General features: G+C 38.9%; 1 protein-coding gene across 1 annotated transcript; it reads left to right on the top strand.

The window, feature by feature from the left end:
* The first annotated feature begins 483 nt into the window (after window positions 1–483).
* On the top strand, window positions 484–19,327 carry phex (phosphate regulating endopeptidase homolog, X-linked). Its single transcript, XM_063484208.1, has 22 exons — window positions 484–919; window positions 3,951–4,007; window positions 4,142–4,303; window positions 5,294–5,377; window positions 5,678–5,904; window positions 6,957–7,025; window positions 8,072–8,188; window positions 8,403–8,486; window positions 9,039–9,181; window positions 9,796–9,889; window positions 10,707–10,835; window positions 11,091–11,192; window positions 12,743–12,820; window positions 12,944–13,047; window positions 13,372–13,430; window positions 13,660–13,714; window positions 15,259–15,326; window positions 15,418–15,548; window positions 15,767–15,832; window positions 16,028–16,132; window positions 17,069–17,145; window positions 17,243–19,327. The coding sequence occupies exons 1-22, from the start codon at window positions 796–798 to the stop codon at window positions 17,343–17,345; spliced, it is 2,238 nt and encodes a 745-aa protein (XP_063340278.1). The 5' UTR covers window positions 484–795; the 3' UTR covers window positions 17,346–19,327.
* Window positions 19,328–20,159: the final 832 nt, after the last annotated feature.

The following is a 20,159-nucleotide window of genomic DNA, read 5'->3' as shown; positions in this document are numbered from 1 at the left end:
GCCGTCAAAGAGAGTGAGAAAGTAGACAAAAACAGTGATGTATTTTTGCAGACAGCAGCAACACCATCTTCATCATCAGATTAATCTGCAATAATCGGTGTCCTGTGAGGATAATTTGGTTCTAGTTCACTGGCTGTCTGATCTGATAAATGTTTCGAGCAGAGCACCCTGCTATTCTGTACATGAGATTAGGCACACACGTTTCACATGTGCGCCATGAAGAAGAAGTGCAGCTGCCAGTGCAGACACATGCACAGATAAGGTCCTGGTTCTGACCAATGATTTTGTTTTTTGTTTTTTTTGTTTTAATATATGACCTCAGTTCATGTCACTGGGAAGACTGGTCTGTAGTTTTCTGCAGGGAAGGAGGAAGGGCAGAAGGGAGGGTGGGTGCAAGGCAGGGAGGAGTGCTGGAGGAGAGGAGGAGGGATGAGGGATGGAGGGAGGAACAGTCTGAAGAGCCAGAGTGAAGTTTGAGTAGCTGCAGATAGACAGATAGCAGCAGAGAGAGCAAGACAGATTGGGGACGTTATCCGAGTTTGGGCTGTTAAATTGAGGGAAATTTTAAATTCTCTGAAATTTTACAGAGATGTTTGTAGGACTTTTGGGCATTTAATTTTTGCCCAGATATTAGACTTTTGGGGCCTATTTTTCTATAGTTTGGGATTTTTATTTTTATTTTTTTGCCTGTATTTAGATGATTAATGTCTACTTCACCTCTCAAGATTTTTAGACTGTAGGAGTAGTGTTTTATCTGTGTGTGTGTGTGTGTGTGTGTGTGTGATATAGTAAACCATGGAGCTGGAGCATTTAGGCGGCGGGGGGGTTAAACCCGAGAGGGACAGCAGTCGTCTCTACAAGATAGCTCTGGCCATGTGTGTGTTACTCTGTGCCGCTCTGCTTCTTGCTCTCATACTAGGTAAGTCCACCCCAAACACACACATATATTTATATATGCACACATTTTCCTTATCCTACATTATAATTAGTTAGGAATCCAACGTATGGGAATGCATGGTGTCCTCAGATTATAGTACATGCAGACTGTAAATAACACATGACCATGCGAGTGGGAGCAAAGGTCTTTGTGGAGGCCTCGCGGGTAACTTGTGTAGAACTATTTTAGGTTCATGTAAGGTTTCATACACGCCCACTTGCACACGCACAACTTTGTGCTCTCCGTAATGCACAGTGGGACTCAAATCTGGACACTAGTGGAACAGAAAAGAATGTGTTTTTCACAGCTCTTCCTGCAGAGTGTAATATTTTTAGCAGGGACATGTGTAACGGATTGCAAATTATTTATTCACATCAATTTAAGCTGGTGCTGTAAAAGATCGTAGGTGCTGGTAGGTGTGCTAAACCAGTAATTTGCATGCTTTAGATTAGCTAAAGAAAGAGCGATCTCACACATAACCACATAACACTGCAATAAAGGGGGCAAAAAGGAGTAAGATGAGTTTAAACAAATATATTTAACACCTATCGCTTACATGGGAATATATAAAATATAATTAAAAAGACAATAAAGCTTGGGTAAACACGGGTTGACTTTGAGGGCTGTTATTTTGATGGATTCCCATGGATTAACACAATCCTAGAGCTGGAGAGCTTCTTTGACTGTTCTTTTATTCTGGGAGTAGGTTTAATCCATGTCTGGGGACTGTGTAAGAGTGCTGTATGCACTCTTAGCTGGACTTTTCCAGATGTTTCCTCCTGACTAATTGTCTGTTCTCCGATTCATTATTATTTATTCGTTTTTTATTTCTGTTGAAACAATGCAGCCAGTTCCCTCTGCACAGAACATGTGGACCTTCTTTCTCAACAGAAAGATTAGTCACTACTCATAATAAAAAAAAAATATATTTTTATATGTATTATATTATATGTATTTCTATAATGGTCAAATTCTCAATTTTTGCTCAAAAGAAACAGTTTGGAGAATAAGAGCATGCTCACTCTGATATTTAGAAATATTAGAAGTGGGAAAAAATACTGGGCAGCTGTAACTCAGGAGGTAAAATGGGTGGCCTACTAATTAGACAGTAAGTGGATTGATCCACGGATCCTCAAAGTACCTTTCTGAAAGATATTGAACCTCAAGATGCCCCCAATGCACCTACTGGAGTGTGAGTGTATGACTGTTAAAAGCACTTAGGCATGAATGTGTGTGCTACATCAGCCCATTTACCAAATAGCTAGCTTGCTTTTGTCTGCAGTGAACAAATATGTCTATCTGCTGTTTGAAAGTTGTGGTTTTTACATTGTAGGAAATATTGCAGCCTGGCTCCAGAGGAACTTTAAAGAGAACCTGACTAGCTGTATGCTCATTTTTTTCCAGTCTTTCTGCTATGCTTATAGTTTGGATTAGCATCACTCATGTGAAACTCTGCCTTCAAGATTTGGAGGAGAACATTTGAGTAGTGTGAGTGGTGCATGGCTGTGAGGATGGTTGTAGCAGGGAGGGGTGCGGGAGTAAGTATTGTTTTGGTTTTTTTTGTTATTGAGGGAAGGCAGAATTCTTGTGGTTTCATTGAAGTGTAATTACATTACGAGCCCATGTATGCAGTCCCACACACCCACACTAATAGAACCCCCCCCCCCGTCCCCATCCATGTGAATGACCATACACGGGAATGCTGCTTTGATTTTTTTTTTTTCCAGATATTTTTAATGAGTTTAAAGAGTGTGAGCCTTAAATGTGCGCTTGTGTATCTGCATGTTTGTGTCAGTGGCTTGTTTGGTATCTCAGTAATGGACATAAATTTGGTTTTAGCAGTGACACTGGAGCCTCAGTCGCGAGTGTGTGTGTGTGTGTGCGTGTTTAAACCCCTGTGTATGGGCTTCTGGGTGAGAGAGCGCCTTGTTGAGTTTGTTCCAGGCCTGCAGTTCATGCAGGGTTGAAGCTGTTCTGAAAGTGGCCACAACTCTCAACAAGCAGCTCTAACTAGGCAACAAGGCTGGTGGACCTCAGAGGTCAGACATTGCGGCGCAGCACCGTAACGCTCCACTCATCCGTTCACAATGGGGATTTGGTTTCTAAATCTGTCCACGGATCCACATCGCATAACAGCGGTTTCTGCCAGGAGGTTAGAAAGGCAGGCTTTTGCTCACCTTCTAGGAAGGGAAGTGAATGGGTAAACCTCCAGTTACAATGCAAGTAGCTTAAACAATGGCGTGCCTATTCTGTTTGTTTTGTGGTGTTTTGATTGCCTTTCACAAAAGCAAGCGAGTAATGTCACACTTATTGCGTCTTTCAAGAGTGTGGGCAAGCATGACTGTTTACTCTGTCTGAGCGCTCTCCAGCTGTATCAGCTTTGCTTGTTTATCTCGGTTTGACCCTTTTTCCTAAAGAGTGGATAGTAGAAATGTCCTCGACTACATCCTTCTCCAATAAGTACTGTCATTTTTGGGTAATTATTGCATAATCACTGGTGGGGGGAGTATTCAGAGGCCGAAATATATGTAATAATGCTTCAGTATAGTAGTGCAGTGTTCCAAGGAGGAAGTCATGCAGTCAAAATTTTACAGCCCACGTAAGGAGGGGTAGACTGTATGTTTATACAGTTGAGAATATAGTAATTTTGTTTCTGTTGAGTTCATTTTCTAGAGCATTTTTTATGATATATATCATTACAACAAAGAGCATGAAAAGTCAAGTTTGCACAATATTTTCAAACTTATACATTTGCTAATAATTCATCCTTGCATTCAGGATATCTTGTGAGATGAGGCAGAATTTCAAAGAGACATTTATGCATCAAATATACAATAACAATAACTGTCTGAGTCAAAGTTGATTTTTTGACCCTAGAACTGGTTTTGCTCAATGTGCAGCCTTGTGAAAATCTCAACTTCCACCAATTTGTTGCAGAACTGAACTTGTTCGACGTTTGTGCGCATGCCTTCAGTTCTCAAACTTCACCAGCAACTCTTTTCCTCTTCCTCAGTGTCTCAAAAATCCAGTCAGGAGGAGTTCTGTCTGACCCCAGAATGCATTGAAGCAGGTGAGAAGAGGCGCTAAATGGTCCATCTTGTACGTTTAGCGGGTTAATTGTCTTAATTGTTACCTAAGTACCTTATGCTTGAATGTCATTGATGGAGGTGTTGTTGTTTTTTGTTTTTTTTTTAATCTCTGTAGCTGGGTCTATTCTAAGTAAAATGGATCAATCTGTAAACCCCTGCGAGGATTTTTATGCTTTCTCTTGCGGTGGGTGGCTGAAGGAGAACCCAATTCCTGAAGATTCGTCCTCTTACGGCATCTACCCCTGGCTTAGGCAGCATGTTGACATCCGGCTTAAAGGTTTGAGAATAAATTCCTCATCAGTGTCCTAATAAGCATTTTGGTTTTCTGACAATGTTTCAGAAGTTTGGAATAATGAAGTATGGATGTAAAATGCATGCACTGAATGTAAATGTTTTTCCTTTAAGCTAAATTCTTGGCTGCAGACTGCTCTGAATAGTTTTCAATTTTTTCTACTTTTGGGACATTGCTACAGTTGTCTTTATATGGTCATCGGGTCAAACAGAGCACACCCAAGCTGCTCGGCACACAGGAAGTTAGCCAGTCAGCAAAAAGTGCTCTTTTAGGAAGAGGTAGCTTAGCAAGACAATGGCTTATTTCAGACACAAGATAAGCATAAGATCCAGTATAATAATAAATGAAAATATTGGAATTACAAAACAGAAAAGGAATAGTGCTAGATATTCAGTTCAGTACAATTTTATTTATATAGCGCCAAACAACAAGATTTGCCTCAAGGTGCTTTATATTGTGCCTTGAAAACAGGTTACCCCCTGTGAGCAAGCACTTGGTGAAAGTGAGGGGGAAAAACACCCTTTTAACAGGAAGAAACATCTGGCAGAAGTAGACAATGATGCAACCTTTTTCCTTAATAGGAATTTCATTAAAGGTCATGAACAAGGTTAAGTGTTTCCATTCACTGGACTCTCACTTTCAGAGTATGCTACTGAAATAGCATAGTGCTCCAATAACACTGCAAAGCTCACATCAAATTTAAGAAAGGAGATTAAAAATTCTAAATCAATACAGCAAGCATGTCATCATTTTAAATTGTAAATGGTAAATGATGGTTTACCATCATTTTAATCCATACATTCTTTTTTTTTAATTCTACATTAAACATCAGCCATTATGCATCCTGACTGTATGGCTAAGTGTGTTATCCTAGTGACGGTTAATGTATCCCTGAGCGGTTAGCCTCTAGCAGAGATGATGACTGGGCATTAGAGGTTTCTTTGAATGATGACACAGACTTTTTTGCTCCATCAGAATTACTGCAAGCTCCTTCTGACCCTGACGAACTTGAAGCAGTGACCAAAGCTAAGACCCTGTACCGCTCCTGTTTGAATGAAAGTAAGTCACGACACGGATGTTTGCTCTGTGGATTTGTGGGGACTTTGTTTATATGAGACCCTCAAAATTCAAACCCTACAATTAAATGTCCATACAAAGTCAATCATTTACACAAAGACACAGTGACTCTGAAAACAAATAAGGTAGGATGAGCTTTTATTGATCCACACGACAGATCTGGGGTAATGGAAAAATAATAAGAAACATGGATGCAACACAAAGCTAGAAAAAATAGCCACATGAGCTGTAAAAAAATCAATAAAGTTGTGTATACCATTTGTTGTGTGTCTGTGTACAAAGCTCTATTGGAGGAGCTGGATGCCAAACCAATGCTGAAAACACTTAAACAGCCAGAGTTTCGGTGGCCTGTTGTGGGTGACGGGCGCGGTGGGGAATATCAGTGGTTGGAGAGTCAGTGGAGCCTCCTGAAGACGCTGGCAGCGATGAGGAATCAGCACAGTAAGAGCGTCCTGATTCGCCTGTACGTCTCCCCTGATGACAAAAACTCCTCTCACTACATCATCAAGGTCAGACATTTTTCCTTCATAGCCCATCACATAACTCCACTGTAAAGCACATTTTATAGTATTGCACTTGCACTGTTGGATTCAAAAACTTGGAGAAATAGAAGTCCATTTCATCTCACTATCAAATTACATTTTACCCATTTTTTTTAGTTGCTTGTACTGAACTACAAAATCCCCAATCCCATAGACTGTATATAAAAGATGGACATCTAAAAAAAAGAAAAAGAAAAGGAATCGAACGAGGCAAAAAGAAGCCTTCTTTATAGAATCCATGAGTTAAGCACAACATGACTCTGTTCATCTGTGAAGTCATAAACTCATCTTTTCCCAATTATACTCTACGATCACAGTTATAACCAATATGTTAACCAATATGTTTATTTTTTAAGTTACAGTCCTGTTTAGTCCTTGTGTTTGGAAAGTGTCTACTATGTGTCAATTTCTCAGTTAGATCCACCCTGCAAAGTTGGCAAAGGCCAAAACTATTTCTGTAAACCAGTTTGTAAGGTCAGTGCTATATCCATCTTTTATATACAGCATTTGGTTCCAATTTTGTAGAAGGACTTAAAGTTTAGGTTTAGAAATTTTCATTGTTAAAAAACTGCCAGGCTTAGTGGGACCAGACAGGATAACTACCTTTTCAACAAAGAAAATTAAAAAATAATGCTGTTATTCATTTACTTCATTTTTGTAATAATCAGTGATCGTGTGCACAATCAAAGGCACAAAAACAGTTCAAATGGGCCGATCATTCTTATTTTATTTTATAAGAATGTTGTATACATGCACAGGCTATTCTTATTAAAAAAAATCCCTCTGTGCCAAATTATGACATTGAAAAGTGAATAAGAGCAATATTTTTGAACATACAGCCAGAATTTAAAAGCTAATCAGTCATGCGAACAGATCAAAGTTTCAAAGCCAGGTGAGTTATTATGTATCCAGCTTAACTTCACTAGAATATAATGTATCTGAAACCTCTTGGAACCGTTTTGAAAGACAGCGGCGTAAAAAACAGCAGAGGCTAACCAGCGCTTTCTGTCTTCATGTAGCTCGATCAGGCATCCTTGTCTCTGCCTTCCAGGGAAGACTACATCACCAACACCTCCTCTGCTCAGGCGGTGAGTTTCCGCTTTGCCTTCATGCATCTTACCTTTTAACCAAAACTCTCCGTCCTGGATGAGTGGTAGCAAAAAAGACTTTTCTTCGGAACAAGAGTTTCTATTCAGACTCAATACGTCCCCCTCTGTGTTTTCCTGTAAAAAAAAGATTTCTTCCTCACCTCAGTCACAGAGTTCCCACTCAAAAGGGATTGTAAAGACCTCATAAATCACCTTTAGAAGCTATAAATTTAAATGGAATTGAAGATATCACATAAGGCTTTTTATAATCTGTATAACTGTGAATTCCTTCTCATAACTTCAAATCCAAACATTTATGAGTGAAGACCGTTGAAGCCTTTGAATTTAGAGTAGTTCAAGATATTCATGCAAAACTTAAAATAGCAGAAAAGTAATGTAAGGATAATAAAATGATTTTTGAATAAAACCGCTCTTGTATCACTTTCTTTTTTTAATTGTTTGTTTCTTTTTTGTACTGATCTGGCTTTAAATATTTCTGAACCACTCATAAATGGATACATTTGCATTTATATATATTAGCAGGACCTTAATTCACAGTTTTGGGTTTCTTTATATTTGGTTTGTGAAAGTCATAGTTCTGAATGTAAATAAATCATGGTATCTGCAGTCAGCAAAGTCTGTTGTTGTCTGCTGTTTATAAATCATTTCATTAATGCAAAAAACCTCTTTTGAGCCTAAACGTTCTTAGTAATAGTTTATCTGATCTGCTAACTTTAACACACTAATATTTAAACTTTCTAATGCTTTATAAACATCATCAGAGAGCAACAGAGATTGGATTCCCTTTTTCAGTCACCATGAAGCTATTTGTGAACATAAATGTCCCTTTAAACCACTGAATATTTTTCTGCTGCTGTGTGTCTGTCCCTCAAAAAAAGGTAATAATAAAAAAAATACATTTCACTGAATACTGATACAGTAGCACAAGGGTATGTGAGTGCAGATGCAGGCGCTTGATTGATGTCTGATGATGCCTGATAGCTCAGAGCAATGAAAGAATGAAGTCTCTCTGTCTCTCTCTCCAGTATCGTGCGGCGCTGCTCAGTTTGATGGTGGATGTGGCCGTCATGCTGGGCGCCCCAGAGAAAGACGCTCTGACCCAGATGGAAAAGGCTCTCGCCTTTGAGACCAAAGTGGCTCATGTAAGGACGTCATGTCAGATAAATATAATCCCGCTTAATGTATGAAAATTATTAAATAGGTCTCTGTAGCTCCAAAGCTAATTAAAACTCTACATTATTCACTGTGAAATATGGCTGCTGATTCATCAGCTTCGCCAACAGTATAACAGGAAATCGTTTTTTGGACAAATTTAGGATCAGTCATGCTGATGACAATTGCTCTCTGTGTCTGCAGATCCTGATTCCCTATGAAAACCGCACCAGCGAGAGCATGTACAACAAATACACGCTCTCTCGCTTGCAGCGCTCAATACCTCAGGTACTTTAAAAGCATGCAGAAAAACCGGCAGAAAGAAATCAACCTTAGCATTAGTTGAGACCGGTTCGAAACCAAGTTGTACACGATGTCCTTGCCCTGTTTTTCCTGAGAAGTCTTCCTACCAAGCAGGGCTTACTTCAATAGTACCAAACATTCCTGTTTTTTTGTGGACTGTTTTGTTTCCAAGGTCAGAAGAAAGATCAGTACCGCTCTTATGGTGAATTTGTAGCTACTGAGAGCAGAAACTCAATCAGCAAGTCAGGGAAACTGCTTTTATTGGATTTGTCTGAAATGTAACTACAAGCTTCATGATATGTTTAACCTCAATACGAACCGAATTAGAAATGAGGACTGCTGATATTTTGTATTTACCTGTGCACAAAAATGTAGTTCTCAAAAGTTGAAATTGAACTTTGAAATTGAAAAAATACAATGCGTGCAGGTGTTGGGATGCCCAGAAACTGAAGTAGCTGGCTTGGTGAATATACTACATTTTCTATATGTTGTTAAAGACCTTTCGTGCTCTTTCTCCCTCTCTCTCTGTCGCTGTAGTTCGATTGGCTTAATTTTGTAAAAACTGTGGTGGAGTCTAAAGGTGACCCGGATCGATCCATCTCCTCCTCTGAGCCTGTCATCGTCAGAGTTCCACAGTATTTCAAGGAACTTATGAAGCTCATCGAGGCCACCGATCCCCGGTACAGACTCCCTTTCTATCGTGGTGCCTTGTTGACATGATGCATTCCAGAGCCAACTTCTCTATCCAGCACAGCACATAATAATAATAGCTTAAAGACACTCTTGATACACACCCTATTAATAAATACAATTGTTTGGTCCCAATGCGAGCTAAACAGTGTAGAAAACTGCCTCGGGTAGTTTACGTGCATCAGCAATGCAGACGCAAAATCTGCAAGCAATAGGCAATAAAAGGGTGCAAAAGCTACACAGCCTCAAAGTTCAGATGCTTGGCTTAATGGCAGGATGGCTTTAAAGAAAGAGCAGCTAAAACAGTGAGGGGCTCAGTAGGCCCAGTAAAAGAAAAATAAGGATTATTTTGTAATGTATATCAGGCAAAGCTACTCTCGTAGTGTCAAAAAATTGAAGAATTGGCGCCTGAGATAAACGTTCAAGTCCCCTTTAAACTCAACCCAGTCCTCATAAGGGACAGATATAATGTACACACACAGGCACAGACATGAGCCCACACTGGGGCTCGAGGGCACCTGTCGCTCATTACAAGTATTTTACAGTGTATAATGAGATTACATGTAGGAATTTAATTAATGTCCCTGTGTCTCTCGCTCTCCAGGACGGTAGCGAACTACGTGCAGTGGAGGACAGTCTTTTCCCGGATAACTGCTCTGAGCCGTCGTTTCCTCTACAGATACCTTGACTACGCTCGGGTCGGTACACAAATCTATGTCCATATATGATCACTTTTGAATGTTTTGAAAACAACTGTATTTTAGAAAAGCTTAAGAAATGCAATATTTTGAACATTAACATTTAACGTGCTAACCGAGGCCTGTTAAATCTCAGATGTAGCTCTTGGGTCTTTCACAGTTTCTCAGAGCAAAAGGCTGACCTCGGGGTGAATTTATTATGACATTCACTCCTTGGAAGTCTGGCTGCTATCTTGAATGTCTTCCAATTGTGAATAATCTTTCTCACTGCAGAATGATAGACTTTAAATTGTTTGAAAATAACCTTATAACCCTTCCCAGATTGGCTGGCACCAACAATTGCTTCTCTGAGATCATTTCTGATGTACTTGCTTCTTGGCATTGTGCTAACACACTAAAATCTTCCAGACCTGCAAAACTGCCAAAAATCTCTTGCTTTTATAAAGGTGCTCAAACTTGCTGATGATTAGTTAATTGAGTGCATTTCATTCATAATTCTCTTAATGTACACTTTTTTTTTTCCTTTTTAAATGTTTTAAACCTAAACCTAAATAACTACACTTGAAGGTTTCTCAGCTTTTCTCAATCTCTGTTTTTAGGTCCCAAAATTCTTGTCACAGTACTTAGTGAGTTGGGGAAAGATTTTCTAATTTTACCAGCAGGTAGCTTCAAATGTTTTAAACAAATCATCCCCCCTCCCCGACTAAAGTGACTCAGCGTGAGGTCTTAAACACTCTCGTTAATGGAAACTTGTTAATGGAAGTTGTTTTTTTGGAGCGATGTCACCTTGAATTTCCGTCTCTCTCGCCCCCATTAGGTAACCACAGGAACCACCTCTCTGACCCCGCGCTGGGATAAGTGTGTTAACTACGTGGAGAACTCACTTGTTTATGCCACCGGCCGCCTTTTTGTCAACACACACTTCCAGGAGGACAAGAAACACATGGTGTGTGTGTTCCCATCATATCCTAAATCCTGGCTCAGCTATTTGAGTTTTCTGTAGCTGTGTAACAGATGAGTACTGAGCTGTGATGTCTGCATCACTGTAGGTGTGTGTGTCTGTGTTTAGATGGCAATGATGCTGGGCCTTTTTGCATTTTTTATAAACAGTCTCACTTTGCTATAAGTGAGAACGTTCTTGGTTCGCGTCTGAAAATCTGAACGTTTAAACTTCTGTTTCGTACTTGAATTTGTTTCTCAGATGGAGGAGCTGATCGACGGCATCCGCTGGGCGTTCATCGACATGCTGGAGAAGGAGAATGACTGGATGGATGATTTAACCAAGAAGCGAGCTGTGGAAAAGGCACAGTTTATTCCATCTTTTCTAATCTAAACTGTAATATTAAAAAATATTTGGATTGGTGATGTGAATTTCAAACAGTTTAATCCAAAACTGACCCAAAAAACTGAATGAAATATAGCAGTGCATTAAATAGTGAAAACAACCCCCTTTCTGAACAGCTGTGTTAGTCACATCTAACCGTTAAAACAAAGTCTGACCTTATTGTAGTTGCAGCAGCTGGAAACAGCTGCCAAGCTAGAACAGATACTATTGTTCTATCGGTTCGGGAAATCTGTTAGTATTTACTAGCACCACTAAAGAATATTTATACGCAAAAAAGAAGAAGTCCTTTACTCAACAACCCAACAACAGTGTCTCTTACGTGATCCACCATAATCCTTATTTATCTTATAGTCAGCCTTGGTGAGGTTCTTAGGCATGAGTCATACGGGCCAGAGACCCGTGGACAATCCCCTGGCAACCACCTGTCACCATAGAAAAATGACTATTCCCTGAGCAGTTGGCAAGTGGTTGAAGGAGGTGGTTGATAGTCACTAGGTGAAACTTGTCACAAAGAGATATATGATGCTCAATATTTTTTTATTTTTACCACTTAACGAGCAGTTGGTAAGTCTTTGCGGATAAGTCAGCATCTTCCCTGCAAACTACAGGCAACAGCATTGATCTGTTAGTGCCCAAAGCAGTCACAAGGATGTTTTTGGTGCTGCGCACTCTTTGTGACTGATTTCACCTTGCGACTGAAACCACTCACCAGTCAGTCAAGGAATACAAATTTCCCCTAGTGACCAGTGCTTTCCGGGGGGGTTGCTTCCTGTTCAAAAGCCTGTGTTAGTGATGCTTTAATCCATCCTTTTATCTCTTCCCTCTTGGAAGCCACGTCTCCTTTTATTAACTTTTAACTTTCTTCTACTTGACTGCCCCGAACCAAACTGTGGTTCGGGGCCTTTTATGCTGTGACCATAAAAGGATATCGTCTCTTGCTGACATCAAACTGAGTGAAAAAAGAGTGTTTAGAGCAGCGTGACACCTGAGCTTTTGGCTGACAGGGATTGTCACGTTCTCATTGATTGCAATTGTCATGTGTTCTCACTGGAACTGCAATGATTGAGAGAAAATACATTATCATAGGTTTTCATAAAGTCAGACTCAAATGTGTCCAGGATCTTATTCCTAACACAATTGTTTTCAGCTCCACTCACTGTTAAAATGTTTTTGATGCCTTTCAGCTTGAACCGAGCTACTTATCATTCACCAGCTTTGCTCAAGCTACAATACTGAAACCATTTAAAGAAATTGGGTCCACTTTATGGCAAGCATATAGACCTTCATAATTAAAAAGGATTTTGCTGTAGGGACCCGGCAATGTTTCTGTGAAGACACTTTAGCCTATGACTCTCACAGTGCTCTCTTTTTATTACTTTAATATCATTTAAACTTACTCATTCAAACTTATATTTGCACTCTCTGCCAATTAAGTTTGAATGAGAGTCTGACACACCTTTTTATGTTTAATTTAGATTTTATTTAAACTCTCTTATCCCTCTCTAAAGGCACATGCAGTCCTGGCTAAGGTTGGCTACCCAGAATTTATTTTGAATGACACCTACCTCATTGAAGATTTGAAGCAGGTCTGTTTAAATTAGCACAGCACCAGCATCATGTTCCTGCAATGCTTTTCCCGCTTTTCATTCTGAAGATGGAGGAATGTTGCTATTTAGAAGTAATGTGTAATGTGTTTGTGTCTGCTTCAGCTAGAGTTAAAAGAGAATGACTACTACGGCAACGTGATGCAGACACTGAAGTTCATCGCTCAATCCGATCTCTCCTGGCTACGAAAGAGCGTCCCACGCACAGAGTGAGTGGCAAGTGTGAATGCTTAATTAGGCACTGTGACATCATCCGTTTGATAAGGAGATACATGTTGACACTAGGTCCGCCCTAAAGCATATGCAGCTTTAACTGCTTTTTGACTCTAATGGGCATTATAATTTATAAAATAGACATTGTGATGTATTAAATGAGACTTGAAATTAGGGATACAGCAACAGGAGTCGCCCCCTGTTGGCCACTGGAAAGAAGGAGGCACTTCCTTTCTTGCCTTCTGAAGCTCCAGCGATCTTTTATAATCAGGCTATGGTTTTATGTCCTTATTAATGCCTAATGTGTGTTTGTGTTTCAGGTGGTTTACAAACCCAACAACCGTGAACGCCTTCTATAGTTCATCCACAAATCAAATCAGTAAGATATACATTCATTACATTTTGTTTTTTTAATCACTCAGTGAAGTCCTGACCAGACAGAGTAAAGCACCAATTCTGGGTCAAGATTTTGTGGGATTTCCACTTTTTTATTATTTTTATTAGCAAACATAAGATTGAAAAGCCTTGACCTTATGCAGTAAAATATCCTGTTTGGAAAGAACTAAAGATACACACAAAGAAAAATTATTTTTGTTCTTCTTGTTTAGGATTTCCTGCTGGAGAGCTTCAAAAACCCTTTTTCTGGGGAAAAGAGTATCCAAGGTGAGTCATCCCACCCAAGAGCTGACTTTATTTTAAAGAAAAACCTCCTATTAGAGAACTACAGCCTGGGCAGCATTATTGTTCTCAACAGATCTATAAACTGTCCTATATTAAACATTAGCTTGACAGCTTGATTTTATTTTGTAAAGCAATTTCCCACAGCAACACAGCACAGTAACATTTGTCCATGCTTCTTTTTTTATGATATCTGAGACTGGATGACAAGCTATGTAACAGCCTGCCCAGCTGGAATGGTGCTCACTCACTTAAGGCTTCCAAAGCTTCTATTGTTTTCTTTTTATTGTGTTCTTTCCTCTTCCTGGTGTTTTGTTCTCTGAGTGGTACTTTACATCATTAAACTAAAAGTTACTGAATGAAGAAAGTAGCTCATTAACTGCCTGCTAGCTGTCAGTTTTAATGCTCTTTAGCTTGGCCGCTAATAGAAAATTAACTACACACAGTTTATGTATGATAGGATCAAGAGGTGTGTGGTGACTTTAACAAAAAGTCAAGCAGAGACAATGACAAACAAAAAGAAATGATCTTCGACTGTTTAACAAGACAAATTGTTGCTTCAGACTATGACATACCGTTTCATGATTTAGTGTTGCATGTCATGCATCTTGCTGCACTCTGTGTGGTCATCTTCCCCTTTGTGCACTTCTTGCTGGCTGAAGAATTATTAAATGTTATTACTTTTATAGTTATCATAAAAAAATATTTGCCCTTAGGTGACAATGATCTGTGCCGGAGGAACATTTTAGAACCTTTAGTAGAAGTAATAACACACTTTATGTACCACACTGTAGATAAAGCTGTATTATTGTTATGTAAATTCGATCAGTATAAATCAATATTACTGCTGTTTATGTTTGAGGCTGGTTTAAATATTTAAATATATTCTACTTGGTACTCAATTATATACTTGTAATTGTTCTAAGGACCATTATAGCTGAATTAAAAGGCCTGTGCACTGTCAATACAGGAATACAGGAAGATTCAAATTATTAATGAAGAAATAAGGTAGTGTATTAAACAAAACAGCTGTCTAAAGATGATACACTCAGTATAGACAGTTCTCATGCATGCTAATCTGAAAGTACTGGTGAAGTCTGTAACTGTCAACTGTGTTCAGAGTCTTGAACGCAGAGCCAGCAGCAACTTGTTTAGCATTGCTAGTCTCCCTCGGTCTCCCATCAAAAACCAGAGGTTTATCCACAATGCACATTCCAATGGAATCGTAGTCAAGCAGAGTCAAATGTGCTTCCAAAGACAGAGGCTGCAGCCTCAAGATGTAAATCATTTAAAGAATGGATACAGTGAAACCAGAATAATTATGACAGAATTCTGTTTGAGATCTCTGTGTTTAGACTTCATTGAACAGGCACTGCTTGCATACTTCCCCTGATCGAGCACCACTGATAGAATCTAATCCTCTCTTGAAATTCCACAAGACTTTGACTTGTGCCACACTAAATTCTGTGTTGTTTTAAATGCTGCTCTGACTCGGGCTAATGTCTAACCCGCATTCCTTTGATTTGCAGATCTTTAAGTTACGGTGCCATCGGGGTAATAGTTGGACATGAGCTAACTCACGGCTTTGACAATAACGGTAAATAATGTTTGCTAATAATGATTTCAAAATATAACATTTGTGATTGAATAACAAACTCCTGACACAGTGAATTATGTGGTCTGAACAGGTCGCAAGTATGACAAAAATGGCAATCTTGAACAGTGGTGGAGCAACTCGTCTATAGAGGCCTTCAATGAGAAGACCCAGTGTATGATTGACCAGTATAATGGTTATCACTGGAAGGAGGCGGGCCTAAATGTAAGGAAACAGTCTGAATGTGCAAAAATGTATAAAAAAAGAAAAACCTGCAGATGTAGGATGAATTTCAACCACTTTTCTAAGAAACTGTCTAAAAATGCATGTGTATAATTGGATAATTATCAAAGTCAAGAAATAACTGAAGACTGTTGTTCAGTTCAGACGTTTCTGATACATTACTGCCTTTGTTACTCTTTTGTAAATGTTTTGCCCTGCAGGTGCGGGGTAAGAGGACCCTGGCAGAAAACATAGCAGACAATGGAGGAATAAGAGAAGCATTCAGGGTATGATCTATGATTTAAGAAATGGTTCTCCACAGGAGCTGTCTACTTCGGACATTGTGAGCTAATGTTTAAAAAAAGAGCAATTTCCTAATTCTAAATGAATTTGTTCCCTTAGCAAAAATGATGAAGAAGAATTAACGACATCGTATAAAGCAATCCAGATGAGAGAATGTTTATTTCACTGTTCTTGTGTAGGCGTACAGGCGGTGGGTGGATGAGACCAGAGGTGGTGTGGAGGAGCCTCTGCTGCCTGGAGTTGGACTGAACAACAACCAACTGTTCTTCTTGAGCTACGCACATGTAAAGACACTTTTGCACACTATTTTTCACTACGCTCTAAATGCAGTTTTTCTGCCAGTGTGTGTTAGATCTGAAGACTTTCAGTTGATTTGCAGGTCTGCATAGTAAAGTGATGATAGACGGGTAATATTTGGGCGTTTTCCTATGGGAAATGTAATGTTTGGGCACTTTAACATAATGGTTGAATATAAACCAAACCATATAAACCATTAAAGTGTATTAATTAAAAATAGTATATACATTAAAATTGTACTTCAGTAAAGTGCTTGAGTAAATGTACTCAGTAACCTTCTATAGCTGGTTCTATCCATGCTGGAGAATCCAGTTATATTTCCCATGGGCCCCTTGTGGACACATCCCTGATGTGCTTCATTTCTTAACTACAGTTTTATGCAAATTTGAAGAGTCTGTTCTTGTAATTCCTAAAAGTGTCAGTAGGAGGCAATGTTGCTCCTCTCACGCTGTCATTTACTGAAACAAATGTAAAATACAGTTGAACATATCTATTTCTAATGCTATCCAAACCATAGAGATGAGAAAGGTTTGGAAATCTATCACAGGGCTTCCATGCTGTGTTCCACATCTTGGGTACTGCTCTTGTTGAGCTGTTAGAGTTATTTCTTCCCCTTTCATGCTGTCTAGCCAAACAGGATGTCATCGTGTTTTACTGTTTCCATGTGTGGAACATGTCTGGCTACTCAGAATTATTGCATTTATAGAAGCATGCATGTGTGATTTTGCATTCAAATGCATTCCTGTCTGTGGAAACAATGAAATGGAATGGCCTCAAATGGAATGCTAGACAGAAGTTTTCCTTTGGGATTTTTATTGTAATATTGCATGCAATGGCACATGTTAAGTCAGAAACTTATGAATACACATACGTCATTTTGAGTATCTAGCAAAGCATTTAACTGGTGTGTTTGTAATGCGCAGGTGAGATGTAACACATACAGACCAGAAGCGGCCAGGGAGCAGATCCAAAGTGGAGCTCACAGTCCACCAAAATACAGGTGAAGCCCGCACGCAGACACACACATGGACACACACATGGACACACATAGCAAGAACCCCTCCAACCTGACCTTTATCGTCACTCGTGTCCTGCAGAGTTATTGGAGCGATGAGTAACTACGAGGAATTTCGGAAATCATTCAAGTGTTCCGAGTCGTCGATTATGAACAGAGGAGCACAATCCTGCCGGGTGTGGTAACCTTCGACCTCAGCGTGATACTCCCGAAAAGGCTGATAATGCTGTATTTATCCAACATAGTTTACATGATAAGGGAACAACATTAAAATGAAGTAGAGTTGTTCTCACTGAAACACCCTAACACATACACAGCGTTTGGGTAAGTGTGGATCTTTGAACTGAAGCCGCTTTCAATTGGCTAACAAGAAAATTTTAACTTTTTAAAGTCATCTTTCTTCCTTATGTCACATACATTAAGGTTGAAGATTCTTATAAAGGACCACAGTTACAGGGTTGGAGACAAACATGTTTTTGTGAAATTACAACAACACAGCTATATGTGCTGTACATGCAGCTAAATAAAAGCACTGCATTTACATGAACTGCATTTCTTCTGAGAATTTATGTAATGTAAATGTACAATGATGAGAACTTTTCTACTGATTACAAAAATATATTCCAGGTTGTTTTTTGTGACTGTAGGATACAGATATATCAGCTCAGCTCGCATTTATTTGTCAGCAGCCCAAATTCTGAACACTGTACACCAAAGATTAGTTCTTTAAGTAAAGTTATGTTACTTAATATTATTTTATTTTGAAAACCAGTATTATAGAAACAAAGTGATCTTAATGTACCGGTGTATGTACATCTAGCAAACTAGATCAGGTACTTTGTCTGTGAGTTGGAATTTGAGTGTATGTGTGTGAGTGTGTGTGCAGGCCCAGATTTTCCTTTGACAGTCTTGCCTTCTGTTTTGCTTTGTTTCAATCTTGTGTCAGACATTTATATTCATTGCGCTGCAGTTCAGCCCGAGGCAAATGAACTTACAGAATTACAAGCACTCAAACTGCAGCATGCGCTCTCATTTGTCTTTGTGTCTCCGTCAGTGGACTGCACCGCTGAGGTGCATTCACACACCAACATGATGTTTCTTGGGAATGATAGGAATACTGTATGATGCATAGTTTAAAATTTTCGCCAGAAAATGGGAAAGAAGTATCTGCTGTAATGATTTAGCTGTGATTTGTTGACTTGGTATCAGCCCGCTGGTCTTTTTCTTCATTTAGCATTTTGTTTTTGATAAAGAAATCTGTATTTAGTGAAATTACACGTATCATTTTAGAATTAAATCTACCGATTAAAATCATGAAACAAGTATTAATTGAGTTATTTGAGTTTTTAAAATTTCTGTAAAGCTTTTTTTAGTGTTACTGCCAAACAGTAGTGCTAATGTTTGATTCTGTGCCAATTATACAGCTGTTGAGACCTTTTGGTAAACCCCCCTGCCAACAACTGGTTAGTAGGGAAAAACGGGTATTTCTGATCTGACTGGAGAACAGTTGATGGCGGTCTCTACACTGTAAAAAAATTAAATAAAAACCAACCAAACAAACAAAACAAAGAATGTGTTGTTAATTTTCTGCCAGTACATTGTCTGTTTTTTCTTTCTTTGTTTGTTTGTTTCTGTAAATAACAAATGGTAAAAAAAAAAAAAGTGACTAAATTCCTAATAAATTCTCTTATTTTAAAATAGTACATTGTGCTGTATTTTTACAGATTTTTTTTTAAGTGTCTGTTAAATTAGTCAGATAGAGCTACACACAAAAAAAGGTTTTCAGGAGGTCAGGACTAAAAGAAAAATTATGATACTTAATTCAAAATCATATACAACTGGATTAACTTGTAAATAACATCAATTTGAAATAGAAAATCAGATTTATTGTGATCAATGGGCAAGCCCTAGTCCTGTAACTTTACTGTCAGTATTTTAGTAGTACAATATCCACTGTAGAAATGATTAGATTGAAACCAGTGTATATCATTACAGGTCTTTGTCTTCCTTTTTTCATTATTATTATTATGTCTTCTGTTTTACTTCGAATGTTTTTGTAAGTTAATATGTGACAAACTTTTCATTGTAATTATAAATTTGTATGCCGTCATAATGGTCCACTGATTCTGTTCTTCAGTTTTGTTTTGTTTTTTAGGTTCCAATAAAACTTCTGAGACATTACACTGTACCACCAATTTTGCCGTGATTGATAAGAAGAGACAAAAAAAATATGTGTGCGAACAAGAGAGAGAGCCAGAGTGATGTAGTGAGCAGTGGGTGGAGGGTGCTGATGGATGGTGGACAAAAGACATAAAGAGATTGAAAGCATGTCCATTTATTGATTTTCCTCCGGACTCGCTATTACACACACTTACACCACATCACATCCCATTCATTTATGTCAACAGTTCCCATGGCAACTTGTTCTGTGTTACAGGAGGTGCTGTGCATGTGCTTGTGAGCGTGGTTTTCATTTAGTCTTGTGGTGTCCAGCAGGGGGTAACATTAATGACTTGTATCTGTGGCAACACCAGCGGCAGTCTCATCAGTTCACACCAATTAGAAAAACAGTCCACTGCTCCAGTCTGTCTCTTAGTGTGTGTGTGTGTGTGTATGTATGTGCATGTGTGCGTGTGCTGGGAGGTGTTTAGATGATTAAGAGACAAAGGGAGGAAGTAAGTGAGATGCTTTTACGAGCAATATAATGCATCAAGCACCTGGCAGGCATTCTTGTCTTCTAACTGTTAATGGAAGTTTCGATTACCGATGTGCTACACAAGAATCAGAACAAACAACGGAAATTTTTACTTTTTATTTCTTTTATTGTTGCTTGTCTCCTCGTGCCCTGTCAAGCATTTGGACTCGACATTTGAGTTTATTTTATAGATTAAGACATCACAACTTTTGTATACAGAAAAACATCATGACAAAATCCATTAAAGTAAAGCAGTAGAAAACTTTCCTAGAATCAGTTTAGACTCCCTTTTGTCTTCAAAACT

Source organism: Pelmatolapia mariae, linkage group LG9 (assembly GCF_036321145.2).
Source record: "Pelmatolapia mariae isolate MD_Pm_ZW linkage group LG9, Pm_UMD_F_2, whole genome shotgun sequence".
NCBI lineage: Eukaryota > Metazoa > Chordata > Actinopteri > Cichliformes > Cichlidae > Pelmatolapia > Pelmatolapia mariae.
This window is presented reverse-complemented; position numbering and strand designations above follow the sequence as displayed.

Bases quoted from the DNA above. Each gene is read 5' to 3' on its own strand.
- phex (XM_063484208.1), top strand. From the start codon at position 796: ATGGAGCTGGAGCATTTAGGCGGCGGGGGGGTTAAACCCGAGAGGGAC. The intron at 4,008-4,141 runs GTGAGAAGAGGC...TAATCTCTGTAG, and splicing joins CCCAGAATGCATTGAAGCAG to CTGGGTCTATTCTAAGTAAA. The intron at 13,048-13,371 runs GTGAGTGGCAAG...TTTGTGTTTCAG, and splicing joins AAGAGCGTCCCACGCACAGA to GTGGTTTACAAACCCAACAA.